General features: G+C 46.7%; 2 protein-coding genes across 6 annotated transcripts in view; both read left to right on the forward strand.

Annotated features, from left to right (window-relative positions):
* AZIN2 (antizyme inhibitor 2) overlaps positions 1-13,922 on the forward strand; it is a 15,869-nt gene continuing 1,947 nt past the window's right edge. The window contains exons 1-9 of one of the 5 annotated variants that reach the window (XM_038757718.1): positions 1-117; positions 607-769; positions 1,261-1,434; positions 5,905-6,077; positions 7,276-7,410; positions 9,534-9,699; positions 10,325-10,487; positions 10,796-10,908; positions 12,637-12,851. In XM_038757718.1, coding sequence (XP_038613646.1) covers positions 668-769; positions 1,261-1,434; positions 5,905-6,077; positions 7,276-7,410; positions 9,534-9,699; positions 10,325-10,487; positions 10,796-10,908; positions 12,637-12,851 — 1,241 coding nt within the window. In that variant the 5' untranslated portion in view covers positions 1-117; positions 607-667. Of the gene's footprint in view, positions 118-606; positions 770-1,260; positions 1,435-4,466; positions 4,487-5,904; positions 6,078-7,252; positions 7,411-9,533; positions 9,700-10,324; positions 10,488-10,795; positions 10,909-12,636; positions 12,852-13,922 lie in introns of those variants that run through there. The other 4 variants (XM_038757719.1, XM_038757722.1, XM_038757721.1 and 1 more) reach the window with 4 other exon arrangements.
* NDUFS5 (NADH:ubiquinone oxidoreductase subunit S5) overlaps positions 3,876-13,922 on the forward strand; it is a 27,625-nt gene continuing 17,578 nt past the window's right edge. Inside the window, exon 1 of the mRNA XM_038757725.1 lies at positions 3,876-3,893. The gene's annotated coding sequence lies outside the window, so the exon portion shown is untranslated. The remainder of the gene's footprint in view (positions 3,894-13,922) is intronic.

Below are 13,922 nucleotides of genomic sequence, written 5' to 3' on the forward strand. Positions count from 1 at the left end.
AGGACCTCGGCTCCCCAGCAGCAGCTACTCCTCGGGGTGTTGCAAAAGTTCTGAGTTCACCTGCCAGCCCCCCTAGCATCACACCCGACTGCTCCCAAGGGAAGGAGGACGGGGTCGGTAAGGAGGATGCCTTGGGGGGCGGGAGGGGGGTGGCAAGGGGCAGCCTTCCCTTCTCCCCAAGGATTGGGTATGTGACCTCCCCCCTCCCCCACGCCACCGCACCGTCCAACCTGTCCAAGGTCACTGGACTCATCCATCTCCTCCCCTGGAGAAGGCAGCTTCTCTCCTCCCTGTTTGTTGTCCATCTGTAGAACTTGCCTTCTCTTCCTTCTCCCTAGAAGCCCCTTTAGCAGCAGGGCAAGTCGGGAGGGCACCATCTCGATCCCAGAGGCCTCTATCCCAAAAGATGGGGGTGGTGATGCCCCATCGTCCCCTTCCCTGCCGATGAGCGGAAGGGCCAAACAGGCCGCAGCCCTGAGCCCGAGCGGGAGGGTGAGGGCATCCATGCCATCTGCCCACCGGAGCCGTCTTTCTCAAGGTGGGAAAGGGCTTCGGTGGGAGGGGGGAGCTCACTTCCATCTGTCCCTCTCCTCTCCCCACCCCCAGTATGTTGCATACTTTATACGGTGGGAACCGATCCATCTAGCATCCCTCTTGGCTCCTGGCCATGGCTGGGTACCTGCGGGAATCAGACTTTGTGATGGTGGAGGAGGGCGACTTTGCCACCAGAGAGCTGCTGGAGAGCTTGACCTTGGAGGGCTCGCGGCGGGTGAGTGATGGCTCAGCCCTGGGCAAGGGCGGGACGAGAGGGAGGAAAGAGCCCGAGGACCCTGGCGGCGCCCCGGAAAGTCCTTGAGCCTCAGTGCTTCTCCTGGTTGCTCCATCCAGAGCTAGAGCCTGGAGGCCCCTCTCGCTCCGTGGACAATCGTTTACCCCACAGCGGAGTGCTCCTTCATCATCATCAATCGCATTTATCGAGCACTTACTGTGTGCAGAGCACTGTACTAAGCGCTTGGGAAGTACAAACTGGCAACATATAGAGACAGTCCCTGCCCAACAGTGGGCTCACAGTCTAAAAGGGGGAGACAGAGAACAAAACCAAACATATTAACGAAATAATTGTGGGCAGAAATCACTTCTGCCAAATCTGTTCTGTTGCGCTCTTCCAAGCGCTTAGTACAGCGCACCGCACTCAGGAAGGGCTCGACTGGTCGGTTGGGGTGGGGGCGGTTGCAGCTCACGGCCTTGTCCTCGGCCTAGGGGGACGTCGCCGCCTTCTTCGTGGCAGACCTGGGTGATGTGGTGAGGAAGCACCTGCGCTTCCTGAAGGCCCTGCCCCGCGTCCAGCCCTTCTATGCCGTGAAGTGTAACGGCAGCCGAGGGGTGGTGAAGACCCTGGCGGAGCTGGGGACCGGATTCGACTGTGCCAGTAAAGTAAGAGTCATGGGAACCGGGGCACGGGAGGGTGGAAGAGAGGAAAATGAGCTGTGGGGTTCAGTGGACCGCTTGCTCGTCTTGGGCTCCCCATCGGAGTTGGTCTGAGTGGGAAGAGCACAGGCTGGGAATCAGAAGGCCTGGCTTCTAATCCTGGCTCCCGACCTGCTGACTGGGTGACCTTGGGCAAGTCCCTTAACTTCACTTCCCAATAATAATAATAATAATGGCATTTATTAAGCGCTTACTACGTGCAAAGCACTGTTCTAAGCACTGGGGAGGTTACAAGGTGATCAGGTTGTCCCACGGGGGGCTCACGGTCTTCATCCCCATTTTCCAGATGAGGGAACTGAGGCCCAGAGGAGTGAAGTGACTTGCCCAAAGTCACACAGCTGACAGTTGGCGGAGCCGGGATTTGAACCCACGACCTCTGACTCCAAAGCCCGGGCTCTTTCCACTGAGCCACGCTGCTTCCCAAGCACTTAGAACAGTGCTCTGCACACAGGAAGCACTCAATAAGCACGGGGCTGGGAATCAGAAGGCCTGGCTTCTAATCCTGGCTCCCCTACCTGCTGACTGGGTGACCTTGGGCAAGTCCCTTAACTTCACTTCCCAAGCACTTAGTACAGTGCTCTGCACACAGTAAGCACTCAATATATATGATTCAATGAAAGAAGTCTCTGTGCCTCAGTTTCCTCATCTGTAAAATGGGGGTTCAATGCCTGGTCTTCCTCCTACTTAGAAGCAGCATAGCCTAGTGGAAAGAGCACGGGCCTAGGAATCTGAGCACCAGGGTTCTAATCCTGGCCCCCCGTCTGACCTTGGGCAAGTCTTTTAATTTCTCCGTGCCTCGATTTCCTCGTCTGTAAAATGGGGATTAAATCCTACATCCTATCTGGGATGACGTCCAAATTGATAACTGTATGTCTAATCCAGAATTTAGAATGGTGCTTGGCATATAATAATAATAATAATAATTGGCATTTGTTAAGCACTTACTATGTGCAAAGCACTGTTCTAAGCGCTGGGGAGGATACAGGGTGATCAGGTTGTCCCACGTGGGGCTCACAGTCTTAATCCCCATTTTACAGATTAGGTAACTGAGGCCCAGAGAAGTTAAGTGACTTGCCCAAGATCACACAGCAGACATGTGGTGGAGCCGGGATTCGAACCCATGACCTCTGACTCCAAAGCCCGTGCTCTTTCCACTGAGCCACGCTGCTTCTCTTAGTAATATAGTAATATATAGTGGGCTTATATATATATATTATATATACATATATAAATATATATATTATATATACATAATATATATATACTTAGTAATATAGTAAGCACTTAACGAATTTATATATATATATATATATATATATATATATATATATATACTTAGTAATATAGTAAGCACTTAACGAATACCATAGAGAAGCAGCGTGGCTCAGTGGAAAGAGCACGGGCTTGGGAGTCAGAGGTCATGGGTTCTAATCCTGGCTCTAGCACTCGTCAGCTGTGTGACTTTGGGTAAGTCACTTAACTTCTCTGGGCCTCAGTTACTTCATCTGTAAAATGGGGATTAAGACTGTAAGCCCCCCGTGGGACAACCTGATCACCTTGTAAGCTCCCCAGCGCTTCGAACACATAGTAAGCACTTAATAAATGCCATTATTATTATTATCATTTCTTAGATTATATATTATCAATTATTTGGTTGTATCTATATTCAATGTCTGTCTCCCCCTCAAGACTATAAACTCGTTGTGGGCAGGGGATGTATCTACCAACTCTGTTGAATTGTAGTCTACCAAGGGCTTAGTACAGTGCTCTAATATAGTAAGCGCTCAATAAATTCAATTGATGAATGATGATGAGCGGGATCAATGATGATGATGATGATGATGATGATGATGATTGATAAATTCAATTGATGATGATGATGATAACTGTAAAACCCATTTGGGCTACCCTAGTGCTTAATACAATACAGAGAAGCAGCGTGGCTTAGTGGAAAGAGCACGAGCTTGGGAGTCAAAGGCCATGGGTTCTAATTCCGGCTTTGCCACTTGTCTGCTGTATGGCCTTGGGCAAGTCACTTCACTTCTCTGTGCCTCAGCTACCTCATCTGTAAAATGGGGATCAAGACTGTGAGCCCCAAGTGAGACAACCTAATAACCTTGTATTTATCCCAGTGCTTAGAACAATGCTTGAAATAGTAACCGCTTAACAAATACCATAAGAAGCAGCGTGGCTTAGTGGAAAGAGCCCGGGCTTGGGAGTCAGAAGTCATGGGTTCTAATTCCGACTCCGCCACGTATCAGCCGTGTGACCTTGGGCAAGTCACTTCACTTATCTGTGCCTCAGTTCCCTCATCTGTAAAATGGGGATTAAGACTGTGAGCCCCATGTGGGATAACCTGATTACCTTGTATCTACCCCAGTGCTTAGAACAGTGCTTGGCACATGGTGCTTAAACAAATGCCATTATTATTATTATTAATGCTTGGTGCATAGTAAGTACTCAACTATAATAATCTAGTTGGTCCGAGAGTTGTGGGTTATTGTTACATTTGAATTGAATGGAACATTGTCTCCCCCCACAACTGAGTTTGACTGACTTGGCTTTTCTTAACGGAGGGGAAGTCATTGCAAAATTCAAAAATAGTTCATAAATAACATTTCAACTGAAAGCGGGAAAGATTTCTTCTTCTTCTAGACTGTGAGCCCACTGTTGGGTAGGGACTGTCTCTATATGTTGCCAACTTGTACTTCCCAAGCGCTTAGTACAGTGCTCTGCACATAGTAAGCGCTCAGTAAATATGATTGATTGATCGATATGACTAATTATTATAATTAAGAGTGACCTGGGGAGAATCCAGCCAACCTTCCTCGTCTTCCTTAAACCTCCCCTCCCTCTCCCCCTCCCGGGATGTGGTGAGGAATGACGAATACGCGTGCGGAGCTTGTTTGTAGGCCCAAATGCTGGGTCATCCCTGTGGTTTGAAACTCCTGAATCAGTGGGTGGGAACTCTGGAGGCAGCCAGGACCATCCGGACGAGGTTTGGCTTTCATCACGATACAGATAACGTTAGACTTGGGCTCTGCGTGTCCTTTTAACTCTGCCAGCTGTCGAGGAAATTTGCCCTGTTGGTGTAATTTTTCTCCCTAGGACCATCCGGACGAGGTTTGGCTTTCATCACGATACAGATAACGTTAGACTTGGGCTCTGCGTGTCCGTTTAACTCTGCCAGTTGTCGAGGAAATTTGCCCTGTTGGTGTAATTTTTCTCCCTAGGACCATCCGGACGAGGTTTGGCTTTCATCACGATACAGATAACGTTAGACTTGGGCTCTGCGTGTCCGTTTAACTCTGCCGGTTGTCGAGGAAATTTGCCCTGTTGGTGTAATTTTTCTCCCTAGAATAATCACCTCTAAAGTCTTCACTGTCCCCTTCTAGCCACAGTGGTTACTGGCCCCTGATCTCTGCCCGGGAATAATAACAATAACAATTATAATATAATAATATATGTATATATGTTTGTACATATTTATTACTAGATTTATTTATTTTACTTGTACATATCTATTCTATTTATTTTATTTTGTTAGTATGTTTGGTTTTCTTCTCTGTCTCCCCCTTTTAGATTGTGAGCCCACTGTTGGGTAGGGACTGTCTCTATATGTTGCCAACTTGTACTTCCCAAGCGCTTAGTACAGTGCTCTGCACACAGTAAGCGCTCAATAAATACGATTGATGATGATGATAATAATAATATATTATTATTATTTATTATTATTATATTAGTAGTATAGTATCTTGATAGTATAGTATATAGTATATTAATAGCATGTTATTAATATATCATTATATAATAATATATTATTATATATAAGCACCAATAATAATTAATATATTATTTAATTAGATAATCACTATATGATTTTAATATAATAAATTAATTGTTAATCAATACCAATGTAATTACATCACACATAATTACATGTAATATAATATTAATTATAATAATTAGTATATAATTATATAATATAATTATTATCACATTATTATATAAATATTATTAGTGCTGATTAATACTAATTAGCACTAATAATATAAAATATTATTATATTGTACAATTATAATTATAATCATTATTGTATCTGTTAAGCACTTACCATGTGCCAAGCATTGTTTCAGCAGTGGGGTAGATACAAGGTAATCAGGTTTGGACGCAGTCCCCGTCCCACCCGGGCTCACGGCCTTAATCCCCATTCTATAGATGAGGTACCGGAGAAGTGAAGCGACTTGCCCAGGGTCACCCAGGAGACAGGAGGCGGGATTAGAACCCACGCCCTCTGACTCCCAAGTCTGTGCTCCTGCCACTAGGCCATGCGGCTTCTCTAAATGTAGCCTAAATTCCTTTCTCGTGGCAATGCATTGGTGGCCCCGCTTCACGTCCCGCTTTTTGCATCTCCAGAAAGAGATTGAGTTGGTGCAGAGCATCGGAGTCCCTGGTCACAAGATCATTTATGCCAACCCCTGCAAACAGATCTCGCACATCCAATACGCTGCCAGACACGGGGTCCGGGCGATGACCTTTGACAATGAAGTCGAACTAGTAAAAGTGGCCAAACGCTACCCCGGGGCCAGGTATGTTGAATGTTGGGCTCCCCGGGGGACACTTGGGGTGGCCAAATGGGTTCTAGTCGCCGGAATGGATTTTTTTTTCTGGTATTCGCTTAAGCGCTTACTATATGCCAAACACTGTGCGCGGCTCAGTGGAAAGAGCCCGGGCTTTGGAGTCAGGCGTCATGGGTTCAAATCCCTGCTCCGCCAACTGTCAGCTGTGTGACTTTGGGCAAGTCACTTCACTTCTCTGGGCCTCAGTTACCTCATCTGGAAAATGGGGATTAAAACTGTGAGCCCCCCGTGGGACAACCTGATCACCTTGTAACCTCCCCAGCGCTTAGAACAGTGCTTTGCACATAGTAAGCGCTTGACAAATACCATCATTATTATTATGATGATGATGATTAAATGCTGAGGTAGGTACAAGTTAATCATCATCATCATCGTCAATCGTATTTATTGAGCACTTACTGTGTGCAGGGCACTGTACTAAGTGCTTGGGAAGTACAAATTGGCAACATATAGAGACAGTCCCTACCAGGTACAAGTTAATTAGATTAGACACAGTTCCTGTCCCACACAGAGCTCACAGTCTCAGCAGGAGGGAGAGCAGGTATTTAATTCCCCTTTTAGAGGCGTGGAAACTGAGGCACAGAGAAGCTCAGTGATTTGCCCAAGGTCACGCAGCAAGCGATTGGTAGAGTCAGGATTAGGACGCAGGTATCTGACTCTCGAGGGGCTCACAGCATCCCCATTTTACCGATGACGGAGCTGAGGGACAGAGAAGTGAAGTGACTTGCCCAAGGTCACACAGCAGATAATCAATCAATCAATCAATCCTATTTATTGAGCGCTTACTGTGTGCAGAGCACTGTACTAGGCGCTTGGGAAGTCCAAGTTGGCAACATATAGAGACGGTCCCTACCCAACAGCGGGCTCACAGTCTGGAAGGATAAGTGGAGGATCCGGGATTCAAACCCCGGTCCTCCGAACTAACAGGCCCATGTTCTATCCATTAGGCCACACTGCTTCTCTACCTTTACTGAGTAAAGGTATTTAATTAATACTTTTCTGAGAAAAGTCCTACAGCAGCGGGAGATGGTGAGAGGTTGATAACCAGCCTGCCCCTCCTTTGCCTCCCTCCTTTCCTCCCCCGGCTTGACAGGGAGGGTAGGGCCCACACCAAGGAGGAGAAGTGGGGGGGCCTCTCTCCCCACAGGATGGTTTTGTGCATTGCCACAGATGAATTTAAGTCTCCTGCCCACTTGAACATCAAGTTTGGAGCCACGCTGAAGTCCTGCAGACATCTGCTGGAAACCGCCAAGAAGATGAATGCGGACGTGATTGGCATAAGGTAAAAACCAGGCGCGATCTCTCTCTCCCCCATTGTCTCTGACTGCTGGAAGGCTCCCCACATCAGCCAGTCTCTCTCTTTCTTTGCAGAGAATCCGCATCAATCAATCAGGAGTATTTACTGAGCATCTACTGTGTGCCTTCGTTCATTCCGTCGTATTTATTGGGCGCTTACTGTGTGCAGAGCACTGTAGTAAGCGCTTGGGAAGCACAGTTAGGCAACAGAGACGATCCCGGCCCAGCATCGGGCTCATAGTTTAAAAGAGGGGAGACGGATATTCAATCGTATTTATTGAGCGCTTACTGTGTGCAGAGCGCTGTACTAAGCGCTTGGGAAGTACAAGCTGGCAACATATAAAGACGGTCCCTACCCGACAGTGGGCTCACAGTCTAGAAGGGGGAGCCAGAGAATGAAACAAAATATATTAACAAAATAAAATAGAATAAGTATGTACAAATAAAATAGAGTAATAAATACGTACAAATATATATACATATACACAGGTGCTGTGGGGAGGGGAAGGAGGTAAGGGGGGGATTCATTCAGTCGTATTTATTGGGCGCTTACTGTGTGCAGAGCACTGTACTAAGCGCTTGGGGAGCACAGTTAGGCAACAGAGACGATCCCGGCCCAGCAACGGGCTCATAGGTTAGAAGAGGGGAGACAGATATTCATTCATTCATTCATTCATTCATTCATTCATTCAATCGTATTTATTGAGCGCTTACTGTGTGCAGAGCGCTGTACTAAGCGCTTGGGAAGTACAAGTTGGCAACATATAAAGACGGTCCCTACCCAACAGTGGGCTCACAGTCTAGAAGGGGGAGACAGAGAACAAAACAAAATATATTAACAAAATAAAATAGAATAAATATGTACAAATAAAATAGAGTAATAAATACGTACAAATATATACATATATACAGGTGCTGTGGGGAGGGGAAGGAGGAAAGGGGGGATTCATTCAATCGTATTTATTGAGTGCTTACTGTGTGCAGAGCACTGTACTAAGTGCTTGGGAAACAAGTAGACAGGCATCAATAGCATCAATATGAATACAGTCTTCTAGACTGGGAGCCCACTGTTGGGGAGGGACCGTCTCTATATGTTGCCAACTTGGACTCCCCAAGCGCTTAGTACAGTGATCTGCACACAGTAAGCGCTCAATAAATACGATTGAATGAATGAATGAATAAGTAGAATTATAAATATATACACATCACTAATAAATAGAATAATAAATACGTACATCTATACACAAATGCTGTGGGGTGGGGAGGGTAGAGCAGAGGGAGTAAGTCGGGGTGATGGGGAGGGGAGGAGGAGCAGAGGAAAAGGGGGGGTTAGTCTCTGTGTGCAGAGCAGTAGAGCTGGAAGACATCATCATCATCATCAATCGTATTTATTGAGCGCTTACTGTGTGCAGAGCACTGTACTAAGCGCTTGGGAAGTACAAGTTGGCAACATATAGAGACAGTCCCTACCCAACAGTGGGCTTACAGTTTAAAATGGGGAGACAGAGAACAAAACCAAACATACTAACAAAATAAAATAAATAGAATAGATATGTACAAGTAAAATAAATAAATAAATAAATAGAGTAACAAATATGTACAAACATATATACATATATACAGGTATATACAAGACATATATACAAGACATGATCCCTGCCCTCTAGAAGCTTACAGTCTAGCTGGGGAATCAGACCCAAAATAATTTACAGATAGGAGAAAGGTCAGGAAGCGCTCAGTTCAGTGCTTTGCATGCAGTAAGCGTTCAATAAATACAGTCGAATGAATGAAAAAATGGTTCTGTCATCGAGTAAATATTTAAATGGGAGGGATTGCAAGTTGGGTGGATATGAGGGCGTAAATGTGTAGGTTAGAGCAGAAGTAGTGACCTAGTTTCGAAGGTGGGGGTAAATAAGACCTAGGAAGAAGTGGGAAGTTGGGGGAAAAGGAGATATTTTTCCTATACTTTTTTTTTTTGAGGATGGGAGGATTGGAAGGCAAACTCATAGCTGTGTCTGTTTCCTCCATTAGACTGTAACCTCCTTGAGGAAAGCTCCCAAATTTCGATCCCAGCGTAAATGACATTGGGGTTGGTTTCTTCTTTCCTAGCTTCCACGTTGGCAGTGCCTGTTGTGACCCTCAGGCTTTCACTCAGGCCATAGCAGATGCCCGGCTAGTGTTCGAAATGGGAGCCGAGCTGGGTTACGGGATGCACCTACTGGACCTTGGCGGTGGCTTCCCCGGTCCGGAAAACTCCACGGTCAGGTTTGAAGAGGTAAAATGGGACGGGAAATAGGTAATGATAATAAAAATTGTGGTGTTTGTAAAGCGCTTACTGTGTGCCAGGCACTGTACTAATCGCTGGGGGAGATACAAGATGATGGGGTTGGACACAGTCCCTGTCCCGTATAGAGCTCACAGCCTTAATCCTTAATCACAGCCTTAGGGGAAGCAGCATGGCTGGGCTTTGGAGTCAGAGGTCATGGGTTCAAATCCCAGCTCCGCCGCTTGTCAGCTGTGTGACTTTGGGCAAGTCACTTAACGTCTCTGGGCCTCTGTTCCCTCACCTGTAAAATGGGGACGAAGACTGTGAGCCCCACGTGGGACAACCTGATTACCTTGTATCTACCCCAGTGCTTAGAACAGTGCTTTGCACATAGTAAGCGCTTAACAAATACCGACATTATTATTATTAATCCCCATTTTACAGATAAGGAAACTGAGTCCCAGAGAAGTTAAGTGACTTGCCCAAGGTCACCCAGCAGACAAGGGGCGGAGCCGGAATTAGAACCCAAATCATCTGACACCCAGGCCTGTGAGAATGTCAGGAGCAAAGTAAAAATGTCCGTCTTTCTTTTCTTTTCCTCCCCGCTTCTTTTTCTTTTTCTCTCCTCAACCAGCTAGCCTCTGTGATCAACTCTGCCTTGGACTTGTATTTCCCAGAGGGCTGCGGGGTGGAAATCATTGCAGAGCCTGGGCGCTACTATGTGGCCTCTTCGTTCACCCTGGCCGTCAACATCGTCGCCAAAGAAGACATCCCATCAGAGCGCCTCGGCTCAGACGGTAGGTTAGGCAAGGAGACGGTCACCAGGTGCTGGCCGAGGCCCGGTGGGAAGACCCCCGAGATAGAGAGCGCTTACTATGTGCCAGGCACTGCACTAGGCGCTACAAGCGAGTCGGGTTGGGCACAGTCCCTGTCCCCTGTGGGGCTCCAGGTCTTAATCCCCATTTTACAGATGAGGGAACCGAGGCCCGGAGAAGTGAAGTGATGTACCCAGCAGACAGGCGGTGGAGGCAGAATTAGAACCCAGGCCCCTCCGTCTGCCTGGTCCGTGCTCTGTCCACCGGGCCACGCTGCTTCCCCTTCACAGGTGCTGGCGGTGTCACTCCCAAGAGCATCATGTACCGTGTGAACGACGGTGTTTTTGGAGCCTTCAACTCCGTCCTCTTTGACAACACCTGCCCTGCCCCCGTCCTGCAGAAGGTTAGTTGGTTAAGGTCTTAGTGATTGCTCATGCAATCAGTGGTGTTTATTGAGCCCTTACTGTGTGCAGAGCACTGTACTAAGCGCTTGGGAGCGTCCAGTATACCGAGTTGGTAGATGCGTTCCCTGTCCACAAGGAGCTTACAAGAGGGGGAGACCGGCATTAATAGGAATGAGTAAAATTACGGATATGGACTTAAGTGCTGTGGGTCTGAGGGAAGGGCGAATAAAGGGGGCAAATCCAAGTGCGAGGACAACGCCGAAGGGAGTGGGAGAAGAGGAAATGAGGGTTTAGTCGGGGAAGGCCTCTTGGAGGAGATGTGATTTTAACCAAACTTCTCTGAGCCTCAGTTTCTTCATCTGAAAAATGAAGATTCAGTACGTACTGTCCCCCCTACTAGACTGTGAACCCCAGGTGGGACAATAGGGAACATGTCTCCTGACTCTGTCATATTGCTCTAATGGCTAAAGCATGGGCCTGGGGGTCAAAAGGACCTCGGTTTTAATCCAGGCTCTGCCACTTGTCTGCTGTGTGACCTTGGGCAAGTCGCTTAACTTCTCCATGCCTCACTTCCCTCATCTGTGAAATGGGGATTAAAGACTGTGAACCCCAGGTGGGACAGGGGCTGTGTCCAACCCAGTTTGCTTGCATTCACCCCAGTACCTAGTACAGAATGTGGTACGTAGTAAGCGCGTAACAAATACCACTATTACTATTATCATTATTATATTATTATATTGACATCATATCATATTACTGCATTATTAATATACCATATCAATATTAATTATCACTAACATATTATTATCAATATACTGTATTAATCTCATTATTAATCTCTTTTGTTATTAATGATATATTATATTATATTGTATTATACTATATTATTATATATTATATTATATTATATTGTATTGTATTGTATTGTATTGTATTGTATTGTATTATATTGTATTATAATATAATACAATATAATATAATATTATATTGTATTATATTATATTATATCACTGCATTATTATTAATGTACTGCATTAATATTAATTGTCAGAAATATGTTATTATCAATATGCTATATTAATCTTATTACTATATTATCAATGATATATTACATTACATTACATTATATATTATATTATATTATATTATTATATTATATTATATTATATATTATATTACATTATATTATATCACTGTATTATTATTAATACACCACATTAGTATTGATTAGCATTGATATATTATTATCAATATACTATATTAATCTTATTACTATATTATTAATGATATATCATTATAAATTATACTAAATTATATTATATTATATTTAATAATAGTGGTATTTGTATAGTAATAGTGGTATATAATAATAATAATAATAATAATAATGGTATTTGTTAAGTGCTTACTATGTGCCAAGCACTGTTCTAAGCGCTGAGGTAGATACAAGGTAATCAGGGGAAAAATGGGGATGAAGACTGCGAGCCCCATGTGGGACGTGGACTGTGTCCAACCTGATTATGTTGTAACTGCCCCGGTGCCTGGCACATCGTCAGCGCTTAACAAATACCATAAAAAAAAGCGCCCCTGGGAGAGTACAACCCAATAGAGTTTTCCTTGTTTGGCACCTCCCGTCGGAACATTGGGCTGGTCGGCCTGCCGGCCCGCCCTAATAACGGCATCGCTCGGGGTGGGGGGTCTGACGTGTGCTCTTTCTGTCCATGCAGGAACCCCCTCCCAATCAGCCCCTTTACAGCAGCAGCCTCTGGGGCCCGGCCTGCGACGGACCTGACCCCATCGCCGAGGGCCTGCAGCTGCCCGACCTACAAGTGGGAGACTGGCTGACGTTTGAGAACATGGGCGCTTATACCGTGGGCCCGACCTCCCCGTTCAGCGGGGCCCGGCCCGGCCGAATCATCTACACCATGTCCAGGATGCCCTGGTGAGGGGGAGGCTGTGGTCTGCAGCGGCTTAAGCGGAGGCGGCGGTCCGGGGCGCAGATGAGTCCGCGGAGGGGCGCGGGAAGAGCCGCCGTCCCCCCAGAATTCGGTTTCGGGCCGTGCGCGGTCGCACCGCTCCACTCCTTGGAGAAGTGGGGACTTCTCGGGCTCCTCCACGCCGCTGACTCAAATAGGGGCCTTGCAGGAGGTAATGATGACGACGACGATAATAACTGAAGTATTTAAGCGCTTTCTAAGCATCCAGCACTGCACTAAGTGCTGGGGGAGATGCAAGATCATCAGGTCCCACGTGGAGCTCACACTCGTAGTAGCACTGTTCTAAGCGCTGGGGAGGTTACCAGGTGATCAGGTTGTCCCATGGGGGGCTCACAGTCTTCATCCCCATTTTACAGATGAGGTAACTGAGGCCCAGAGAAGTGAAGTGACTTGCCCAAAGTCACACAGCTGGCAGTTGGCGGAGTCGGGATTTGAACCCATGACCTCTGACTCCAAAGCCCATGCTCTTTTCCACCGAGCCACGCTGCTTCTCTACTGTACTGTAATCCCCATTTTGCAGCTGAGGGAACTGAAGCCCCGACAAGTGAAATGACTTGCACAAGGTCCCACGTTGGTGGAGCCGACGTTGGAACCCAGGGCCTCTGGCTCCCGGGCCTGTGCTCTTTCTGCTAGGCCACACCACTTTTCTAGGGAGGCCAGACTTCAGTCCTCGTTGTGGTCGAATGGCGGGAGGTTGCATCGGGTGGGGAAAGTGTGGTCTCCAGGCTGTGGGGCTTGTGGGAGTGGGGAGGCAATCCAAGCCCTCGCCATATTTTGTGCTTTGACTGAATGCCAGCCGTCCGGGGAAAGGAGCAGTCAGGGAGGCTAATTAGCTAGTCTTTAACTTGCCCATCCAGTTCCATGATCCAGGGGAATAGTTGTCATTAGGCCCCCCATTCAGCCTCTTAACATAACCATATCACCACACTCTTCCTCTCCCACTCCGGTCTGTTCCCACCCTCGACAAAGCTCCTCTCTGGAGAACCACAAAGCGGCATGAGAGGAGTACGGCCCTT

The sequence above is a fragment of the Tachyglossus aculeatus genome, chromosome 16 (assembly GCF_015852505.1).
Source record: "Tachyglossus aculeatus isolate mTacAcu1 chromosome 16, mTacAcu1.pri, whole genome shotgun sequence".
In the NCBI taxonomy this organism is placed as follows: Eukaryota; Metazoa; Chordata; class Mammalia; order Monotremata; family Tachyglossidae; genus Tachyglossus; species Tachyglossus aculeatus.